Source organism: Pseudophryne corroboree, chromosome 1 (genome assembly GCF_028390025.1).
Source record: "Pseudophryne corroboree isolate aPseCor3 chromosome 1, aPseCor3.hap2, whole genome shotgun sequence".
Lineage (NCBI taxonomy): Eukaryota > Metazoa > Chordata > Amphibia > Anura > Myobatrachidae > Pseudophryne > Pseudophryne corroboree.
The window spans coordinates 836,587,958-836,610,875 of NC_086444.1; the positions used below are offsets into that span (position 1 = coordinate 836,587,958).

A 22,918-nucleotide genomic window follows, 5' to 3' on the forward strand; every position below is an offset into this window, starting at 1 on the left:
TTTTGACCCCGTATTTTTGGAACCAGGACCGCACTAAGAGCCCGGTGCTGGTTGTCTAAATATGGGGAACCCCTGTCCAATTTTCCCCCCCAGTATTTAAACAACCAGGACCGGCTCAAAGAGCCTGAGGCTGGTTATACTTAGGAGGGGGGAACCCACGCATTTCTTTTTAAATTTTAACCCATTCACACCCTTTTTCACAGATAAGCATGCATGGATCTCACTGATCCGTGCATGACTATCACAACACACCAGCAAAAAGCTCAATTTTATTACGAATTCCATGCTTTCCCGGAAGTGTTTGGCTATTGTCGGCAGTGATTGAGAATGCAGTGATGCAAATTAGTGGCGGAGGGCTGGGTCAGTTGATGGTGGGCGAGTTTGTAAGCCATTGGCTGTGGCAGCGGGCATCAGCTCAGGGGCAGTAGCGGGCATTGGCTCGGCGGCGGTAGGGGTCATCAGCAGGATTCGGCGGACATTATGGCTGCAGTGCCTCACCAGCCACTGACCTCACCGCACGCCACTGTGTTGTTTGGGATACAGAATATCAAGGAGTAATGTTTTTATCAGTTAGCAGTGTAGGGGGGACACTAGAGAACCAGATCCGAAGAGTAGCTTGTTTTGCAATAATGACTAAAACTATAATAAAACGGGATTAATGAGGTCAAAAAGGAATGGAGATTCCAGGAACAAAAAAAGCATAGCTTTAGCATCTAACGATAAACCAAACCCGGTGTTAATATAAATCGAAATTTAATCCCAAAACCTAGCTAATTTTTTTTACACGACCACAGATTAGGGATAGTGCGATACATTTCGGAGAGGGGTTAGGTTAAGATCCGCCCAAGGGAGGATTAGGGTAATTCCACGGGGGGGTTAGGGTTAAGCTGCAGAAAGGGAGGGCTAGGGTTAGGGGGGTATTGGGGGAGGGTAAGTATACATACCTACCCCCTGTCGGAAATCTATCCATCGGGATGCCGCGGTTGGTGTTCTGACCGTCGGCATCCCGAACACAGTAAATCATATCAGACCCGGCTAATCTCAGTGTAGTTTCCATAGAAATAAACAAAGCAACTTTGGCCATAGTCCTGCTCCACAAAGTTACCAATGCTCTAGTAGAGTAACAATGTTTAATATCAGTACATGGTCTGGAGCTTGACCCTTAGAGAAGGGGATGGAGCCCTTAGACAGTGGTGCTCACTGTACACCTGTGGGCCAGTCTGACCCAATCTGGTGGGCCCTAATGCATGAAGGCCCAGCTGACAGAGCATATTATAGCAGTAATAAATAAACATGACAGCAGAAGTCTGGAACTCATGGAATCTGTTTCAATCTGTTTTCAAGGCACCTGCAACACGAATTGATAACTTATGCATTGAACACCAGACAGTAGCCAGTCTATTGCAGAGACAAATAATAGTCAGTACCAATAGAACCAGAAACATTGATTTAACAGTAACAAACCTTCCTGTACCACCCCTGCTTCATATCAGGGAAACAATACAACTTAAGGGGGGCGTGGCTTGTGGCCTGACTGAGAGGACGTGCCCCTGGAGAGCTCCTGCTGGCACAAGCTCCTAATCTGCATTAAAATTGCCCTCACGCTGCCAACAGACCCTAAATATTGTCCCAAACCACCATCTACACTTAGGGACACGGTGGGAGTGAGCTGCGGAGCCGGAGCACAGGCCTGCCCTGTGCTTGCAGGTAGCGGCCCTCCCCACGAGGTGAAGCCGGGACCTCAATTTTCGCCCACCCCCGCCCGAGAGTGATCGATTTCCGGCCGCCTTAAAAGACTGCACAGCACCTACCCCGCCGTCCTGCTGGGTACCCCTCGCCTGGAGAGCCTTGGAAGTGGGGCTGAGGTGAGCCGGGGAGCCCCGGGAGCTGCGGGGCTGGAGACGAGCGGCGCTGCGGAGGTCCGGTGGCGGCGGCCATCTTGGTTGTGGCGTCTGCCGGAAAGCAGGCGCCGCACAGAAACTGCTGACCGGCGGGCCGCGGCGGTGACAGAGGAGACTTAACGGAGGGCGCAGACGGTGCCTGGAGGTTAGGGAGGGTCTGGCCCCACGGAGAACCAGCAGGGTAATAAGGGGAAGAAAAAAAAGCAAAAAAGCTGCACACCACGGACGGCGGCCATCTTGGAGGTGGCAGGATAGGCCCCTCTTCCCTGAATTGTGCTGCCCCCGCTGGAGCTAAATGGAATCACACTCCTTGTACCACCAGAGTTACTATAAGTGATTTTACATCCCAGATCCTCCACCCTGCAGCTGCTGCTATACCTTTCCATAGTCCCAGAGAAAGAAGTGCGTTAAACCGGGACGCTCACCCGGGGATCCCTCTCACTGATTTCACAGATTATTAGGACCTAGGTCCTGTAAATGATGTATCAATACGGATGCCTGGCTTCCCCCCTCACCCGGACCAATTGTTGAACACGTAACATTCACGTCAACCTTTCTCGACACCACTCCTTAAACGGACGTTTTTATACTACCAGGTATTATGAGCAGAGCGAACACCAGAGCAAAAAAAACGGGAGCTTCACAAGATATCTCGCAACATTTCTCACGCCGGGAAAAACTGTCTGACACCTCATCTCCACCCCCACCAATGCCTACCCCCACCATGGATCAGGCGGAAGCACCTTCAACCAAGGCGGATATTCAATCCCTTCAAAACATGATCTTAGACCTTAAGAACTCCTTCACGACAGCTCTGCAATCAGCAATCGGGGAATTAAAATCAGATATGGCGGCTCTAGACTCCCGCACAACCGTGCTGGAATCAAGGGAAGACCACCACCAGAACTTCCGTAAACAAGTGGGCGAAGACATGAGCTACCTATCCAGCGAGCTGGAAATCCTCAAAGATAAGGTTGAGGATAGCGAAAATCGCGAAAGACGGAACAATTTACGCGTCCGCAATATTCCAGAATCTGTCTCAACTTCCGAACTGGAACCATACCTCCGACGCTTGTTCCTTCACTTGGTCCCGTCGCTTACGGATTCAGCCATCTCGATAGAGAGAGCGCACCGCGCCTTGAGACCTAAACCGAAGGATTCGGACCCTCCCCGCGACGTCATCCTCCGGTTTCTGTCCTTCAAGATCAAAAATAGTATCACACTGGCATGCAGGAATTCAACCACAATTTTATTTGAAGACTCCCGGATTCAGATTTACCAAGACTTGTCACCGGTGACCATTGCCAAACGGCGTGATTTACGTGCCGTCACCTCTACACTGCGCGACAATGGGTACAAATACCGCTGGGGTTTTCCTTTTCGCCTCATTGTGGAGATTGATGGCAAAGTTCACACCATCCGCTCTCCTGATGAAGGGGACAAGCTTCTTCGAAAGCTGCAGTTGTCCCCGGTTGCTACTTCATAGCTCTGCCGCTCATCACGTTTATTTTTGAACTTTATGTTTTTATAACGTCTAGTATGATTGATTTTGCTCACAACTTTGCTCAAATGCCATGTAATCTATGTTTTAGTTACCGTATTAGTATACTAACGTCCCTTTTACTGTTTTCACACAATGCTTTTGTTGGCGGACTTTTATACTCCGCGTGTTGCAGCATTTTTGTCTCGCCGGTCTGGCCGGCGGCTCGGAGACATGGCCCGGTGGTCGGTGTCCTAGATTGACCCCGTCTTTTACGCCATGGAGCCGGTCTCTGGGCGCCGACCTGTTCGGCGACGTTACTGTGTGCTCTAATGTTATTTTGTTATTGTCCTATTGATACTAGTTGTAACATGATTACTTTGTCGTTAGCGTTTGGTATCTAGGACTGATCCGCCCCAGAGCTAAGTCTTGGATAGCTATACGAAAGTTCATTATTATTATTTTTGGTGTATTAATGGTCTCGGGTGGGGGGTGTCGGGACTCTGTCTTGACACACCCTCCCCCGACTCCTAGGGATCAAAGGTACATTCAAACATAGTGGGTTGATACCCTCTTTTGCTTTACTGCATTTTTATCCCGCAAGTGAGCTCTTTCTCCTTTCTAGAGCTCAATCTTGGCAGTCGAGTATCCTGCCTACTGGATACTACGCCTGCTTATTTCTTTTTTTTTTTTTTTTCTTGCTTCTCTTTCTTCTATTATCTTCCTCCCTTAGACCCCCATTACAAGATAGTGGCAAGTTGACATATCTGAGTCCACCGACAAACAGTCCTAGTTATTAAGTACTGTTCGTGTACAGTAATATACATTCGCAATCTCCTCTTTCTATCTTTCTCTTTTGTTCTTTTCGTCTACCCTAGCAGAGTCCGGGATCTTAGGGGTTACCAGCGAATCACTCCCACTCTTGCTTTAATCATGCCGTTAACATGCCTGTCCATCAATGTTAAGGGACTGAATACTCCCCAGAAACGCTCTCATCTTTACAGATCTCTTAAAACATTAAAAGGTGATGTGGTTTTCTTACAGGAGACACATTTGAAAGCTGATTCCCACCCCTCCCTGACGTCTAAACAATTTCCCATGGCCTGGTACTCCAATCACACAGCAAAAAGACATGGGGTGGCCATCTTGGTAAAAGGGTCAGTCCCTTTCCAATTTCTAGATTGTAAACACGACAATGAGGGACGCTATATAATGGTGCGAGGAAAAATTGGACACGAGGAGGTTACCTTGGCTAATCTATACGCTCCAAATACTGCCCAATCTAAATTCTTACGTAAGTTTTTCCATGACCTTCACTCATATAGACGAGGCAAAACACTTGTCGGCGGTGACTTTAATATGGCTCTCGCAAACATGGACAGATCCGGCCCTTTGCGCAGCGGTCAAACCCTAAACTCCTCAATATTACACAAGTGCATGGCCGAGGCTGGTTTGTTTGATGTATGGCGCTTTCTCAACCCGACCACCAGAGACTACACTTTTTATTCCAATCCACATGACGTGTACTCTCGCATTGATATGTTCTTGAGTTGTGCACCCCTCTCCCGGTCCGCTCACTCTTCCTCGATAGTCCCACTTACCTGGACTGACCACGCAGCTCTAGCAGCGGCATTTGACATTTTTGATATCCCCGACGGTAGACCGACGTGGAGACTTAACGAGACGTTGTTGAAGATTCCTAAATTCCAAGACTTAATTAAAACTGAGCTTAGAGAATATTTTGCGGTTAATGTGGAAAGTGATTGCAGCATAGCCACTATATGGGAAGCCCATAAGGCGGTTATCAGGGGGTCTATCATACAATTTGAATCCCACCGTAAGAGAATCCGGGAAAACCAAATTGCTTTATTAACAAATAACATTGCAACACTGGATCAGGAACACAAACGTACACGCTCTAAAAAAACTCTAGCCGAACTTTCTAAAGCACGCGATGGCCTACAATCACTTTTGGCGGAAAACGTTGAGCGCTCACTTCGGTGGGCTAACCAAACGTTTTACGATAAAAGTAATAAAGCACACACCTTGTTGGCCAATCGCTTGCGCGCCAAAAAGGCTAACCAATGCATCCACTCTATAAGACAGCCCTCAGGTAATATTACTTATGACCCAAAAAAAATCAATGGTGTCTTTTTTGATTATTATAAGACACTCTATAATCTTGACCCCCCGTCCGACCCTTTAGCACAAGCCGATCAGATACAACATTACCTAGACACATGCGCCCTCCCCCGGTTAGACGAGGAGACTAACACTGCTCTCAATGCTGACATCTCCGCTGAGGAAATTGAGGCTGCGTTAAAAACCCAGAAACCCTCCAAAGCACCTGGCCCGGATGGATATCCGATGGTGTACTATAAAACCTTCGCCCCTCAACTTATTCCACATATGGTTTCTTTGTTTAACAAAATACTCCAGGGCACACCATTTCACACGGACTCCACGACATCCCGTATTATAGTAATTCCAAAACCCGGAAAGGACCCCTCGTATTGCTCAAACTACAGACCCATATCTTTGATAAACACCGATCTCAAACTTTTTGCCAAAATTCTGGCATCACGCCTAAACGCTGTGCTGCCGTCACTAATAGATCCTGATCAAGTAGGATTTGTTCCCGGCCGTCAGGCTTCGGACAACACCAGACGTATTGTCAACTTGATTCACCAAATAAACACGACAAAAATACCAGCGATTGCTCTGGCTCTAGATGCCGAAAAGGCATTTGATCGCATTTCTTGGCCATTTTTGTTTTCTACCTTATCCGCATTTGGCTTCCATGGACACTTTATCACAGCAATAGCGGCTCTCTATTCGAACCCCCTCATCAGCGGTCTTGACCAATGGCTTGAGCTCAAATCGAATCAACCTAAAGAATGGTACTAGGCAGGGCTGCCCTCTCTCACCCCTACTTTTTGCTCTATGCATTGAACCCCTTGCTGCCCGAATCAGACTTAATACGGATATTGGGGGCGTTACAGTGGGTCAGAATCCGTATAAAATATCTTTGTTTGCAGATGACGTATTCTTGACTCTCACTAACCCTTTGATATCTCTCCCTAACTTACAGAAAGAACTACTTTTATACGGTTCCCTCTCTGGCTACAAAATAAATCACACCAAATCCGAGGCCCTTACATTTAATGTTCCACCCCATACCCATAGGATTTTAACGTCTTCTTTCCCTTTTCTTTGGAGACCCTCGGCTATTAAATACCTTGGCATATTTATTACTAAATCCTACACCACCCTATTTCAGGCTAATTATGTTCCCATAATTAAAACTCTCACACAAGACCTAGATAAATGGGACCGTTTATTTATTTCATGGATCGGCCGGATCAATGCCCTAAAAATGAACCTCCTCCCCCGTATTCTTTACCTGTTTCAGACCATTCCAATAATGGTGCCCCGAGTGACCTTGGCGTCCTTGCAATCACAGTGCAACAAATTTGTTTGGGCTCATCGTAAATCTCGATTACGACGAGCTATGTTGACTAAGAGCACCACCTCAGGGGGTTTGGAATACCCTGACCTTCAGGCTTATTTTAACGCATGTCACCTTAACCACATAGTGTCCTGGCACTCCCCCTTAGGGATCAGAAAATGGGTAGATATCGAGAATTCACTATACCAGGGCGTCCCCCTCGATTCTCTTACCTGGCTCCCCAGGTCCTGCAGACCAGCCTCGGCCTACTCAGTCCCCACGATTAAATTCACACTCAGACTGTGGGATAAACTCCGCAGCACCCATAATCTATCTTCACACCCCTCACCCTTATCACCCATCTGGGGTCACCCCGCCTTTCCCCCAGGTTGCGAGCGAAGAATAGCGGCCCCATGGCAATCCCAGGGTATCACGAGATTCACCCATATTAAAGGCCTCTCAGCACCGACCACATTTGGAGAAATTCAAGAGCGCTTTGGTATCCCATCCTCGTGTCAATACCATTATATCCAAATTCTCAGCTTCATCAAATCTCAGCTTAGAACCACCCCTCTGAAAACACCCACCTCCTATGAGTATATGTGTTTACGTTCAATTGGCAAAAAGGGGAATATCTCAACAATATACAACTCAATCTTGGCACCAGACCCCCCAATTCGAGAACCCCACGAATTAGCCTGGGAATCAGACCTCTCCCATCCGTTGGATGACGATCAATGGGAGGAAATTAGATTGCGTATCGCTAAGGCTTCTATCAGCGTAGCACTGAAGGAAACATGTTATAAGGTCTACACCAGGTGGTATCTGGTCCCCTCCAGACTTCACGCCATTTTCCCCACAACATCAAACTTGTGTTGGAGACACTGTGGAGAGGAGGGAACTTTTTTTCACATATGGTGGACATGCCCCTCTATCCGCCCCTTCTGGAACACGGTCGGAACACTTATTGCTCAAACCTGCGGGTATACCTTTGACCTCTCCCCTGACATTGCTTTGCTTCACGCCCCCATACCGTCAATACCCAAAACCCAAGACAAGCTAATCATGCAACTTTGCATGGCGGCTAAAGCACTGATCGCCAAATGTTGGAAAGACCACAAGCCACCTTCCAAGGCTGTACTGATGACTAAGATTAATCACATAGCCAATATGGAATACATTACAAGCCTACAGAATAACACTGTGGCGCAGTTCCATAACACCTGGTCTCCTTGGTACCTCGCCCGCTCTCTATTGATGCCCGGACTCTGCTAATAATGCTAATAATACTACTAATACTGCTAATATTACTAATATAGCTAATACTGCTAATACCGCTAGCATTACTATCTTATCGAGCTCGCCAATTGTCCCTCCTTATGGTATTAAAACAAAAGAATATCTCCAACCTCTTGCTTTCTTTTAGGGAACCTTCTTAATCTTCCTCCTTTAACAACGCCCGTCTTCTTGATTCTTCACTCCCCTCCCCCTCCTTCTCTTTCTTGCTTCTATCCTCCATAGACTTACACTTTGTTTAGATATAGAATCGACCCGATAAATTAAAAATAAATTGAGAATTGTTTAGGTTCACAGGTGGACTTTTACAAGGCACATTTTGATGGTACCGGTTCACCTTTATCTTAATAGAAGTGTCTTTATTAAGAGGGTATGACATGTACACACCCCATTTCAATGTTTATTTCCTAAACCTGTACAACCTAATTATTGTTACTGTTTTGGACACTGTTCATTCTCAATAAAAAACTTTAACTTTAAAAAAAGAAAAATACAACTTAAGTTGGTTACACACTGAGCGATATATTAAGCTTTCGAGTGAACGGCTATAATATTGTGAGACAGTCAGCAGTTGTGTATACCCGATACGTCTATGAACGATGTTGTTCGCAGAAGTATTTCATTGTATGTAGCACAGCCAATTGTTGAGATATCTGCAGATATAACAGCGCATCTGGCTGTGAGTATAGGCAACAGCTGCTCTGTCAGCGCAATGGCGAGTTTGCCGTCAAGTCATCCTAGTGTGTAACCAGCATTACACACACATCATTTATTATAAAAAAACAAAACCCCAAAACATTCATTTCTTTTAAATTAAATGGAGTATTTTTAAATAGACATAATGAGTAATTAAAACTCATCCTACCTGGAATAACTTCAAACAGGAATTTTCCTGGGCTTTCCTCATTATAAGGATGCTCCACAACTCTATTTCCCGGTAGAAAGATGGTACCCTGAAAAAAACATGATGATTGCATCGTCATTTATGTGGAACTGACTGTTACATTGCTACATTTAGAGGGAAATTGCTGTACATCATCCTATCTGTACATACTGTACATGCAGGACAGTACCATTACTAAAGAGCGTATATTTGAATACTGTTTGTTAGATACTGTCAGGTTTCCATAAGGACAGGGTTTGAGAAACAATGTGTTAGATAATAACAAGATAAATGTACCTGAACAATACATGTAGGCGGTAATTGAAGTGGAAATGTAGAAGTGGCAGAATGGAATTTGATAGTATTACAGTAGGAAAAGTGTATACCAAACCAATGTATACAGGTCCACTTCCATCACTGCCTGTTGGAAAAATATTCAGAGTCTGTGGAATATGTAATGGGACTGTAACATGTAGCAGCTGTTCTAAGATTTTAAAGTCATCATTATTTTTATTTTTGTTATAAAAAGTTATTTACATAGAGAGAGCACCAATATTTAGTCATTCACATCAGTCCTTCCTCAGTGGAGCTTACAATCTATAATATTGTACCTACAACATGTCCACACACACTTATGCTAGGTTTCAACTTTTGTTGAAAGCCAATTGACCTACCCTATGTTTATTGGATTGTGGGAGGAAACCGGAGATCCTGGGGGAAACACACACAAACAGGAAAAGAGCGTACAAACTCCACACAGATAATGCCTTGGTGGGAACTGAATTCAATACCTCAGTGCTGTGAAGCAGCAAGCTAACCATTGTGGCACCATGATGAGTGTAATGATCATAAGGAAATAGCAGCTGTCACCAAACTTCCATAAGCAATCTGATCTAGAAAATGTATATAATAATGAAAATTGCAGGGATTTGGATTGATTTGCAGGAGATGTTCCTTACTGTTTGAAATACGTGTATTCCCCTAGTTCTGCTGTATGTAGCAATAGGAACGCCACCCAGGCTCAGATTTATAGAGAGGCCAGGTAGCTCTGAGCTGCAGATTTAGAGATGGCTCAGTTTTAAGGTAGAGGTGAAGTGGTGGAGGCAGTGGCGCTGAGAGGGGGGAGGGCAGGTACTAATTACCCAGGCCTGGGCTTGCTGGAGGGGCCCTGGTCCTCTGCCCCCAGAGTATACTTACCTATGTCTGGGCAGCGGGTCCCTCCTACACCAGGTGGCGCCATCTTCCCAGTGATATCTTTGGAAAGATGGTGCACATTGAATGCAAAGACTCCAGCACTGTGCCAGAGTCTTAGCACTCTGGAGCACATGCGCTATCTTCCCAAACATCAGTGGGAAGATGGCACTGGCCAAGGAGGAGAGACCCGATTCCTGGAGCAAGCAAGGTAAGATGCAGTGCACCCTTGCACCCCCCTCCCCCCTCGTTCTGAACATGCTCACTGTTTAGGCCATGTCTCCTGCAGTACCCGGGCCCGGCGCTGCTCTCTATGGCCCGGACACAAATAAAAAACAATGTGGGGAATCACATACTTTAAAATATCTATCCCTCCCTCACATTTTAAGTCTGTAAAGTTAGTTAATCATTAATAGTAATGTATCACTTGTTACTTTTTTATTTTCTGTTTTCAAATCTTATAGATCTTATTGTACTTAAAGCTTAATTTGAACTAACACCAGATGAGATAATGGTTTTTGATGTTTAACGTGATGCATGAAGGTATCTTAAAATGGACACTGTGTATAAACTAAAGTTTATCATGCTTCCTCCTTTGCTTAATACTCAGACTTAGATATAAACATTTGCATACCTCCCAAGTTATGTGTCGCGACCGCAGCCGGAAAAGGGGTGGGCCTCTGGGTAAGGGGCGTGGCCTCAGGAGAAGGGGCGGTGCATCATGCTACGATCCCTGTTTTTTTTATGTTTTGGGGCTCTTCCTGAGCAGCTGGGCAGCCCCTTCCTCTCCTCCCCAACTGTTCAGATGCCGTGCGGGACAGCGGGACAGTGTCTGAATAGCAGGACTGTCCTGCTAACAGAAATCGGGACAGTTGGGAGGTATGACATTTGGAGATTAACATATGCATTGTTTTGGGGGTTTTTTTGTTTTGTTTTGTTTGTGTGTATGTATGTATGTATGTATGTATGTATGTATGTATGTATGTATGTATGTATGTATGTATGTTTGCTTGTTTTTCTCTTTACTGAAAACCTCCCTCTCTATAATTTGTAGGGGTACACTCCCACATTCTCCCACTCTTTTGTTGGATACTCGCCCTATATCAGTGTTCTTCAATCATAAAATCTAGGAGAGCTTGGACTGTTAGTGGGACTGAGGCAGTGCCTACTGGACAGGGCTCAGCAGATATTCAATCAGCTGGCTATTTCCGACTTGCCCTACATTTTGCAGGCTGTTATTCCTGGAAAATACAGTATTTGGTGAAATGAGAGGAGACATTGAGGGCATGAAAGGAAGAAGAGGGGCCTCTCTGTACCACAAGAAAAAATGCTTCTGTGATTGATCTGCTTTACCACAACATATACAAATGATACAGCCCCTGTTGTATATCTTTGTTATCCATCTACCTTTTTGAGTCAATAGTATATTGTGTTGTTTATGAATATACTGAATTATTTGTCATTAAAGATGAATGCCTGCCTAAAAATGCCATATAATTCTATCTATTGTAAGGGGCAAGGATGCGGATGTCATGTGATAAAATCGAGCAAACTCGCAATGCAATTATTGTACACATCACAAGGATGTATCAATAATCGCGTGCAGGGACAGAGCTTGCGAGAAAGCTGTCCCTGCGAATGCCCTTCACAGCATTATCTGGGTGTTTTTTGCAAAACATAACCTGAGTTCCTGCTACGCATGCACCACCATCATCGCTACCGATGCTGGGTACCCCCCCCCCCCATCATGAATTCCCACCACCCGTGTCCAGACACTCCCAGCGCTGATTATTCTTACCAGTCCCAGGAGCCGGTTATTGGTGGTACTGAAGGGCTGCCGGGGATCGGATCCAGGGTGCTGCTTTGACCCCAGTGCTGCAAAGTGAGCTGGTGTTTAGCAACATCACTTTACTGCACCGGGGGTTCACAGCGCGCACAGGAGGACCGGTTGACTGGCAGCCCTCACCGAAGCACCGATCCCCTGCTGCTGGCACTGGTAAGTATGTTTTTGTTTTTTTACTGCGATCAGCTTGTGTGTGCATCGGACACAGGGGGTCATTCCGACCTGATCACATGCTGCCATTTTTCGAAGCGCAGCGATCAGGTTACTACTGCGCATGCGTAAGCACCGCAATGTGCAGGCGCGTTGCACAGGTACAAAGCAGATCGTTGCTGTGCGATGGATTTAACGAAGAATCCATTCGCACAGCTGATTGCAAGGAGATTGACAGGATGAAGGCGTTTATGGGTGTCGAGTGACCGTTTTCTGGGAGTGTTTGGAAAAACGCAGGCGTGTCCAAGTGTTTGCAGGGCGGGTGTCTGATGTCAATTCCGGGACCGGACAGGCTTAAGTGATCGCAGCGGCTGAGTAAGTTCAGACCAACTCAGAAACTGCACAAACTGTTTTTGTACTGCTCGACTGCACAAGCGTACACACATTTGCAGTTAAAATACACTCCCCTGTGGGCGGTGACTATGCGTTCGCACGGCTGCTAAAAACAGCTAGCGAGCGATCAACTCGGAATGACCCCCACAGATAGCTGATCATCGGAGATGGGTCACAGCACAGCTTTCTCTGCCGGGGGGCAGAGAAAGCTGTGCAGAAGTAGGGATATTGCAATGATCCTTGTGATCATAGTGCTCATTGCGGGGGGGTTTTCACATTTGTTTTTTCAGTATATTTGCCCAGATTCGCATTCCCTATTGTAAGTATGGGGAATGCGTTCTGACTACTATATATACTAATAGAATATATTTGAGTGATAGTAAAAATAAGATTTTACTTACCGATAAATCTATTTCTCGTAGTCCGTAGTGGATGCTGGGGACTCCGTCAGGACCATGGGGATTAGCGGCTCCGCAGGAGACAGGGCACAAAAATAAAGCTTTAGGATCAGGTGGTGTGCACTGGCTCCTCCCCCTATGACCCTCCTCCAAGCCTCAGTTAGGATACTGTGCCCGGACGAGCGTACACAATAAGGAAGGATATTGAATCCCGGGTAAGACTCATACCAGCCACACCAATCACACCGTATAACTTGTGATCTGAACCCAGTTAACAGTATGACAAACGTAGGAGCCTCTGAACAGACGGCTCACAACAATAACAACCCGATTTTTTTGTAACAATAACTATGTACAAGTATTGCAGACAATCCGCACTTGGGATGGGCGCCCAGCATCCACTACGGACTACGAGAAATAGATTTATCGGTAAGTAAAATCTTATTTTCTCTGACGTCCTAGTGGATGCTGGGGACTCCGTCAGGACCATGGGGATTATACCAAAGCTCCCAAACGGGCGGGAGAGTGCGGATGACTCTGCAGCACCGAATGAGAGAACTCCAGGTCCTCTTTAGCCAGGGTATCAAATTTGTAGAATTTTACAAACGTGTTCTCCCCCGACCACGTAGCTGCTCGGCAGAGTTGTAATGCCGAGACCCCTCGGGCAGCCGCCCAGGATGAGCCCACCTTCCTTGTGGAATGAACCTTGACAGATTTAGGCTGTGGCAGGCCTGCCACAGAATGTGCAAGTTGAATTGTGCTACAAATCCAACGAGCAATCGTCTGCTTAGAAGCAGGAGCACCCAGCTTGTTGGGTGCATACAGTATAAACAGCGAGTCAGATTTTCTGACTCCAGCCGTCCTTGAAATATATATTTTCAATGCCCTGACAACGTCCAGCAACTTGGAATCCTCCAAATCGCTAGTAGCCGCAGGCACCACAATAGGCTGGTTCAGGTGAAACGCTGACACCACCTTAGGCAGAAACTGAGGACGCGTCCGCAGTTCTGCCCTGTCCGAATGGAAAATCAGATATGGGCTTTTATACGATAAAGCCGCCAATTCTGACACTCTACTGGCTGAAGCCAGGGCCAGTAGCATGGTTACTTCCAAAACTACATTAAGGTCCCACGGAGCCACTGGGGGCACAACCGGGGGCTGTATATGTAGTACTCCTTTTACAAAAGTCTGGACTTCAGGAACTGAAGCCAATTCTTTCTGGAAGAAAATCGACAGGGCCGAAATTTGAACCTTAATGGACCCCAATTTGAGGCCCATAGACAATCCTGTTTGCAGGAAATGTAGGAATCGACCCAATTGAAATTCCTCCGTGGGGGCCTTCCTGGCCTCACACCACGCAACATATTTTCTCCAAATGCGGTGATAATGTTGTGCAGTCACCTCCTTCCTGGCTTTTACCAGTGTAGGAATGACCTCTTCCGGAATGCCTTTTTCCCTTAGAATTCGGCGTTCAACCGCCATGCCGTCAAACGCAGCCGCGGTGAGTCTTGGAATAGACAGGGTCCCTGCTGAAGCAGGTCCCGTCTTAGAGGTAGAGGCCACGGATCTTCCGTGAGCATCTCCTGAAGTTCCGGGTACCAAGTTCTTCTTGGCCAATCCGGAGCCACGAGTATCGTTCTTACTCCCCTTTGCCGTATAATTCTCAGTACTTTTGGTATGAGAGGCAGAGGAGGAACACATACACTGACTGGAACACCCACGGTGTTACCAGAGCGTCCACAGCTATTGCCTGAGGGTCTCTTGACCTGGCGCAATACCTGTCCAGTTTTTTGTTGAGGCGAGACGCCATCATATCCACCTTTGGTTTTTCCCAACGGTTCACAATCATGTGGAAGACTTCTGGATGAAGTCCCCACTCTCCCGGGTGTAGATCGTGTCTGCTGAGGAAGTCTGCTTCCCAGTTGTCCACTCCCGGAATGAACACTGCTGACAGTGCTATCACATGATCTTCCGCCCAGCGAAGAATCCTTGCAGCTTCTGCCATTGCTCTCCTGCTTCTTGTGCCGCCCTGTCTGTTTACGTGGGCGACTGCCGTGATGTTGTCCGACTGGATCAACACCGGCTGACCCTGAAGCAGGGGTTTTGCCAGGCTTAGAGCATTGTAAATCGCTCTTAGCTCCAGTATATTTATGTGAAGAGACATCTCCAGGCTTGACCATACTCCCTGGAAGTTTCTTCCCTGTGTGACCGCTCCCCAGCCTCTCAGACTGGCATCCGTGGTCACCAGGACCCAGTCCTGTATGCCGAATCTGCGGCCCTCTAACAGATGAGCACTCTGCAACCACCACAGAAGAGACACCCTTGTCCGTGGCGATAAGGTTATCCGCTAATGCATCTGCAGATGCGATCCGGACCATTTGTCCAGCAGATCCCACTGAAAAGTTCTTGCGTGAAATCTGCCGAATGGAATCGCTTCGTAAGAAGCCACCATTTTTTCCAGGACCCTTGTGCAATGATGCACTGACACTTTTTCTGGTTTTAGGAGGTTCCTGACTAGCTCGGATAACTCCCTGGCTTTCTTCTCCGGGAGAAACACCTTTTTCTGGACTGTGTCCAGAATCATCCCTAGGAACAGCAGACGTGTCGTCGGAAACAGCTGCGGTTTTGGAATATTTAGAATCCACCCGTGCTGTCGTAGAACTACTTGAGATAGTGCTACTCCGACCTCCAACTGTTCTCTGGACCTTGCCCTTATCAGGAGATCGTCCATTTTCTTTGAAGAAGAATCATCATTTCGGTCATTACCTTGGTAAGGACCCGGGGTGCCGTGGACAATCCAACCGGCAGCGTCTGAAACTGATAGTGACAGTTCTGTACCACGAACCTGAGGTACCCTTGGTGAGAAGGGCAAATTGGGACATGGAGGTAAGCATCTGTCCCGGGACACCATATAGTCCCCTTTTTCCTGGTTCGCTATCACTGCTCTGAGTGACTCCATCTTGATTTGAACCTTTGTATGTAAGTGTTCAAATATTTCAGATTTAGAATAGGTCTCACCGAGCCGTCTGGTTTCAGTACCACAATATAGTGTGGAATAATACCCCTTTCCTTGTTGTAGGAGGGGTACTTTGATTATCACCTGCTGGGAATACAGCTTGTGAATTGTTTCCACTACTGCCTCCCTGTCGGAGGGAGACGTTGGTAAAGCAGACTTCAGGAACCTGCGAGGGGGAGACGTCTCGAATTTCCAATCTGTACCCCTGGGATACTACTTGTAGGATCCAGGGGTCCACTTGTGAGTGAGCCCACTGCGTGCTGAAACTCTTGAGACGACCCCCCACCGCACCTGAGTCCGCTTGTACGGCCCCAGCGTCATGCTGAGGACTTGGCAGAAGCGGTGGAGGGCTTCTGTTCCTGGGAATGGGCTGCCTGCTGCAGTCTTCTTCCCTTTCCTCTATCCCATGGCAGATATGACTGGCCTTTTGCCCGCTTGCCCTTATGGGGACGAAAGGACTGAGGCTGAAAAGACGTTGTCTTTTTCTCCTTTATACGGCAATACTTCCATGTGCCGTTTGGAATCTGCATCACCTGACCACTGTCGTGTCCATAAACAACTTCTGGCAGATATGGACATCGCACTTACTCTTGATGCCAGAGTGCAAATATCCCTCTGTGCATCTCGCATATATAGAAATGCATCCTTTAAATGCTCTATAGTCAATAAAATACTGTCCCTGTCAAGGGTATCAATATTTTCAGTCAGGGAATCCGACCAAGCCACCCCAGCGCTGCACATCCAGGCTGAGGCGATCGCTGGTCGCAGTATAACACCAGTATGTGTGTATATACTTTTTAGGATATTTTCCAGCCTCCTATCAGCTGGCTCCTTGAGGGCGGCCCTATCTGGAGACGGTACCGCCACTTGTTTTGATAAGCGTGTGAGCGCCTTATCCACCCTAAGGGGTGTTTCCCAACGCGCCCTAACTTCTGGCGGGAAAGGGTATACCGCCAATAATTTTCTATCGGGGGAAACCCACGCATCATCACACACTTCATTTAATTTATCTGATTCAGGAAAAACTACAGGTAGTTTTTTCACACTCCACAAAATACCCTTTTTTGTGGTACTTGTAGTATCAGAAATATGTAACACCTCCTTCATTGCCCTTAACAAGTAACGTGTGGCCCTAAAAGAAAAATATGTTTGTTTCTTCACCGTCGACACTGGAGTCAGTGTCCGTGTCTGTGTCTGTGTCGACCGACTGAGGTAAAAAGACGTTTTAACGCCCCTGACGGTGTTTGAGACGCCTGGACAGGTACTAATTGGTTTGCCGGCCGTCTCATGTCGTCAACCGACCTTGCAGCATGTTGACATTATCACGTAATTCCTTAAATAAGCCATCCATTCCGGTGTCGACTCCCTAGAGAGTGACATCACCATTACAGGCAATTGCTCCGCCTCCTCACCAACATCGTCCTCATACATGTCGACACACACGTACCGACACACAGCACACACACAGGGAATGCTCTGATAGAGGACAGGACCCCACTAGCCCTTTGGAGAGACAGAGGGAGAGTTTGCCAGCACACACCAAAACGCTATAATTATACAGGGACAACCTTTATATAAGTGTTTTTCCCTTATAGCATCTTAATATATATAATCATATCGCCAAATAAGTGCCCCCCCTCTCTGTTTTAACCCTGTTTCTGTAGTGCAGTGCAGGGGAGAGCCTGGGAGCCTTCCCACCAGCATTTCTGTGAGGGAAAATGGCGCTGTGTGCTGAGGAGAATAGGCCCCGCCCCCTTTTCGGCGGGCTTCTTCTCCCGTTTTTCTGAGACCTGGCAGGGGTTAAATACATCCATATAGCCCCAGGGGTTAAATGTGATGTATCTTTTAGCCAGTATAGGTATTTCATTGCTGCCCAGGGCGCCCCCCACAGCGCCCTGCACCCTCAGTGACCGCTGGTGTGAAGTGTGTGACAACAATGTCGCACAGCTGCAGTGCTGTGCGCTACCTCATGAAGACTGAAAAGTCTTCTGCCGCCGGTTTCTGGACCTCTTCACTTTTCGGCATCTGCAAGGGGGTCGGCGGCGCGGCTCCGGGACCGGACTCCATGGCTGGGCCTGTGTTCGATCCCTCTGGAGCTAATGGTGTCCAGTAGCCTAAGAAGCCAATCCATCCTGCACGCAGGTGAGTTCACTTCTTCTCCCCTAAGTCCCTCGTTGCAGTGAGCCTGTTGCCAACAGGACTCACTGTAAAATAAAAAACCTAAAAACTTTTTCTAAGCAGCTCTTTAGGAGAGCCACCTAGATTGCACCCTGCTCGGACGGGCACAAAAACCTAACTGAGGCTTGGAGGAGGGTCATAGGGGGAGGAGCCAGTGCACACCACCTGATCCTAAAGCTTTATTTTTGTGCCCTGTCTCCTGCGGAGCCGCTAATCCCCATGGTCCTGACGGAGTCCCCAGCATCCACTAGGACGTCAGAGAAATAATGTGAAAAGGGTGTGAAAACACCCTTTCAAAAAAATTTGTAAAAAATAAAATTAAATGTTAATAAATCTGCCCCTATGAGTGTTAGTCCTTTATGGTCTGTGACTACATAAATTATGTATGTAGTGTTGCAACGTAGCACAAGACAATGGCTTTAATACAAAAAATTTTAATTTTAAGTGACAAATAAAGAATGAATCATGCCAAAGATAACAACTAACTGGCTCAAGCAATGTCTGGCTGCCTATATTTAGTTATCACTCTTTCCATTCACCAATGCTGCATAGTCCAGTTGTTTCTGTCTCAACAGATGGCTGGGTTCTGGGTCTGCCATCGCTGCCAACTCCACGACAGATGCAATAATTGTGGCAGGTGGTTTGATACGTGTTTGCTTAGGATACAAACATTTTACGGCTGACTTGTAATAAGAAAAGTTTTAATATACCAATGGAATTATATTATTGTACATATGCAATTTAATATACTGGTTCTTTAATGTCCCATATTTATAGGAAAATAAGTGGTCATGCATTTGCACCTCTACCGGGACAGACTATGGAATGTGTAAACTTAATAAATACTACTTGGATGCAAAGATTAGTGGGTCCCAATATGCGCAAATAGCGGCAGCCTACTGAACAAATGTAAACGGAGACTCTCCCCTCAGTCCCCAATATAAAATGAATGTGTAAATGAAAATACAATATTCTATAGGCGCCGACTATATATAGGAAATAATTATATACATTCCTTTCTGAATCTTGAAACAAAGCAATATCAGGGTGTGTGGTCTTTCTTCTCCCTCCTTCAAGGCATTCGTCAGGCAATTCCCATCAAAGGCGATCCCCCATATATACCATGTGTTAAAATGACAGAGAAAATTGTATAGTGTAATACAATTTATTAAAAGGACACTCTTTTATAAAAAAACACACAATCCCCCTCAGAAAAATTCTGAATGGAGAATCCCAAACAATTACCAGCTAAAAATGTGTAATGCACACATAAAATCCTAAAAACGTCCTCCTCCCCGGAGCAATACTCAGAGTTCTGGAAACAGCTTTGGCAATGGTGTGGTTTGCTTAATTACCAGAAATTCCTGGAGACCAGACAAAAGATGGAAAACCAGTTTGCGACCCGGACCCACTCACTGGACCTCTGACTCCTCCTGGCAAAGTGCAGACCCTCCGTTGCTGCTGCCGTGTCCCACGGAGCATTACACATTTTTAGCTGGTAATTGTTTGAGATTCTCCATTCAGAATTTTTCTGAGGGGGATTGTGTGTTTTTTTATAAAAGAGTGTCCTTTTAATAAATTGTATTACACTATACAATTTTCTCTGTCATTTTAACACATGGTATATATGGGGGATCGCCTTTGATGGGAATTGCCTGACGAATGCCTTGAAGGAGGGAGAAGAAAGACCACACACCCTGATATTGCTTTGTTTCAAGATTCAGAAAGGAATGTATATAATTATTTCCTATATATAGTCGGCGCCTATAGAATATTGTATTTTCATTTACACATTAATAAATACTACTGTAATAATCATGGGATTTACAGTGTGTATGACCACGTGTGTAAGATGCAACCAATAAGAGATGGACCACTGAACTTTGGACCCCAACTTGTACACAATGGCCTGCAAAGGAATAAATAAAAAATATTGGTCTCCGAGAGGAAACAAAACACCACATTGGCCTCCAACAGGCAAAAAAACACTGGCCTCCGACAGGAAAACAAAACAAAACAAAACAAAACACACTGTTTATTATACCAGCTGCTGTTATAACCTACATACAATACCAGTAAAGGCATCCTTCACATTTCACTGCCAGGTGGGCACATCATATTATATTGGCTGTCTATCCCTTCACATTACACCAGTAGTGGTGCCTCTTGCACTAAAGTAGCAAAGATGCCCATTATTTTACACCAACATGGTTCCTAGTAAAAATGAATCATAGACGGATACTCATCATCTTATATCATATAGATTTGGATCACATTACAGCAACACAGATAACCAACACATTATAGTATTTCAGTAGAGATCCGAATAACATGAGTAATTCATTTTGACAGCGTCTGAGGTAATGTAGAAACGCAGACACAAAAGGAGAAGTTTGTAAAAGCCCCTCATGCTCATTTTCTGGGAGCCTGAGAATGAGTTTGCGTGCAAAATGGGACAAGAGGTCAGCAACCATATATAAGGTATATCTGTTCCTGAAACGCTCCAAAAGGTAGCTGTTTATTAACCTGATGACATCCAGCTGTGTTATCTCTGTGTTATAGCTGTGGGGTGGACACGGCTCGGAGACAGATCCAGTGTGAAATGTCCCATAATCTCGGCGGCCTCTGAGCCTCTGTCCTGGGTATTTGTCAACTCGCATTCTCTTGCTGGTCATCTTCAGCTCATCCGCTGGAACTATCTTAAGCCTAATAGTTTCCTTTATTAAGCTTCCACCACTGGTCCACCAGTGTCATAGCCGGGAACACAAAAGACCCCAGTTCTGACACCAGGACATGGCATTCAAATGGTGCTTTTATGAGAGGAGAATGGGATGAGGTGTGGTCCAGCTTCTCATCAGTGCTGGATACACCTCTGAGGCTGTGACACATTTTGTGTGCTGGCAAGGTCAGAATACTACAAGTGCTACAGAAACATTTGAGCTGCAGTGGATGTGTATCCTTTCATACATAAAACGAGGCAGGCACAAATATTTGTAATAAATATGGCTCTGGAATGCAGTCTTTTGGACAGAGATTTTTTTTTTATATTTACCAGCATGAAGAGTTTGAACAGTAATAACTTACTTTGCAAATCATTTACAAGTCTTAATAATTCTCATATGTTACTGCTGATTAACACAAATTAAGTGCACAGTGTGCATATTCTCAAATTACAAATCAGCAGATGGCTAGTCCGACTCCATACCATGAATCAGAGGCACCAAATGACTAAACTTTCATATAGCAGGACTTTTGGTTTATAGTTTCAGCATCATACACTTGATTGAATATTAATTTTACACAAACACTTTGTTTAAGAAATACAGACTGCAGGCTCTGACATGTGTATTCTTCCAATCTGGATGAACTCAAAGTTGGTTTTAAAAACGTGACCGCCGCTCGGTATCCCGGCGTTAACCATGCCGATCCCAAGCAATCAAAATGCCGGCAGACAGAATGCCGACTCACAGGGACTATTCCCACTCGTGGGTATCCACGACACCCATAGAGTGGAAACAGAATCTGTGGTGAGCACAACAAGCCACTGAGCCCGCTGTTTGACGAGTGCAGCGAGCCCGCAAGGGGCTTTGTTGTCCTCGTCACCCCCGTCAACATTCTGCTGCCGGTAACCCAGGGTTGGTATGCTGACCGCCGGGATCCTCGGCACCGGTCTCCCAACCCGGTATAACATGTGACTATCTACAAGCCTCTGACATAGCAGTGGTAGACATCTCTCCAGATAATATGGAGAAGACATTAAGACAAAAATGTTTTTGGCAAACCTACTAAAGGGATCAAGAACAGGTGGATCACAGTTTGCAGAAATGCACTGATTTCACTGATTGCAAATTTAAGTTGAAATCCTGCTCATTCATGCACATTGCTATGTCGAATGTAGTTATGCATTTTTTTTTACCTGGGAGGTAGAAAATCAGATGCACGGAGATAGTCCTGGAGCAATTGCAAGATTTCCAAAAGGGGGTTTCCAAATGTTTGACTTCAGAATGATTGTCGCCAGCTCACAAGGGATGCATAATTAGCAGGTAACAAGCTATATTTTCCCCCAAATGTACTTCATTTAATACTGTACTTCAGACCTATGCAGTTCCCAGTGATCACAATAAGCCACTTACCAGATTCTCTTTCTGGTGCAATTATTGAGCACTCATATCCACAGACACACACACAGCAGACTTGGTAGGAAAATCTGCAGCAGCTCAATTCTGCCCATGGGCCCTCATTCCGAGTTGTTCGCTCATTCTTTTCCTTCGCATCGGTGCGATTTTCCGCTAACTGCGCATGCGCAATGTTCGCACTGCGGCTGCGCCAAGTAAATTTGCTAAGAAGTTTGGTATTTTACTCACGGCATTACAAGGTTTTTTCTTCGTTCTTCTGATCGTAGTGTGATTGACAGGAAGTGGGTGTTTCTGGGCGGAAACTGGCCGTTTTATGGGTGTGTGTGAAAAAACGCTGCCGTTTCTGGGAAAAACGCGTGAGTGGCTGGAGAAACGGGGGAGTGTCTGGGCGAACGCTGGGTGTGTTTGTGACGTCAAACCAGGAACGAAACTGACTGAACTGATCGCACTGGCAGAGTAAGTCTCGAGCTACTCAGAAACTGCAAAGAAAAATCTTTTCGCAATATTGCGAATACTTCGTTCGCAATTCTGCTAAGCTAAGATTCACTCCCAGAGGGCGGCGGCTTAGCGTGTGCACTGCTGCGAAAAGCGGCTAGCGAGCGAAC

The 22,918-nt window shown here is 46.0% G+C and overlaps 1 protein-coding gene across 6 annotated transcripts in view; it reads right to left on the reverse strand.

Annotated features, from left to right (window-relative positions):
• Positions 1 to 22,918, reverse strand: part of ARHGAP24 (Rho GTPase activating protein 24) — a 1,566,862-nt gene that overhangs the window by 506,783 nt on the left and 1,037,161 nt on the right. For all 6 annotated transcript variants that reach the window (XM_063919883.1, XM_063919884.1, XM_063919885.1 and 3 more), the window contains one exon: positions 8,991 to 9,078. In XM_063919883.1, coding sequence (XP_063775953.1) covers positions 8,991 to 9,078 — 88 coding nt within the window. The remainder of the gene's footprint in view (positions 1 to 8,990; positions 9,079 to 22,918) is intronic.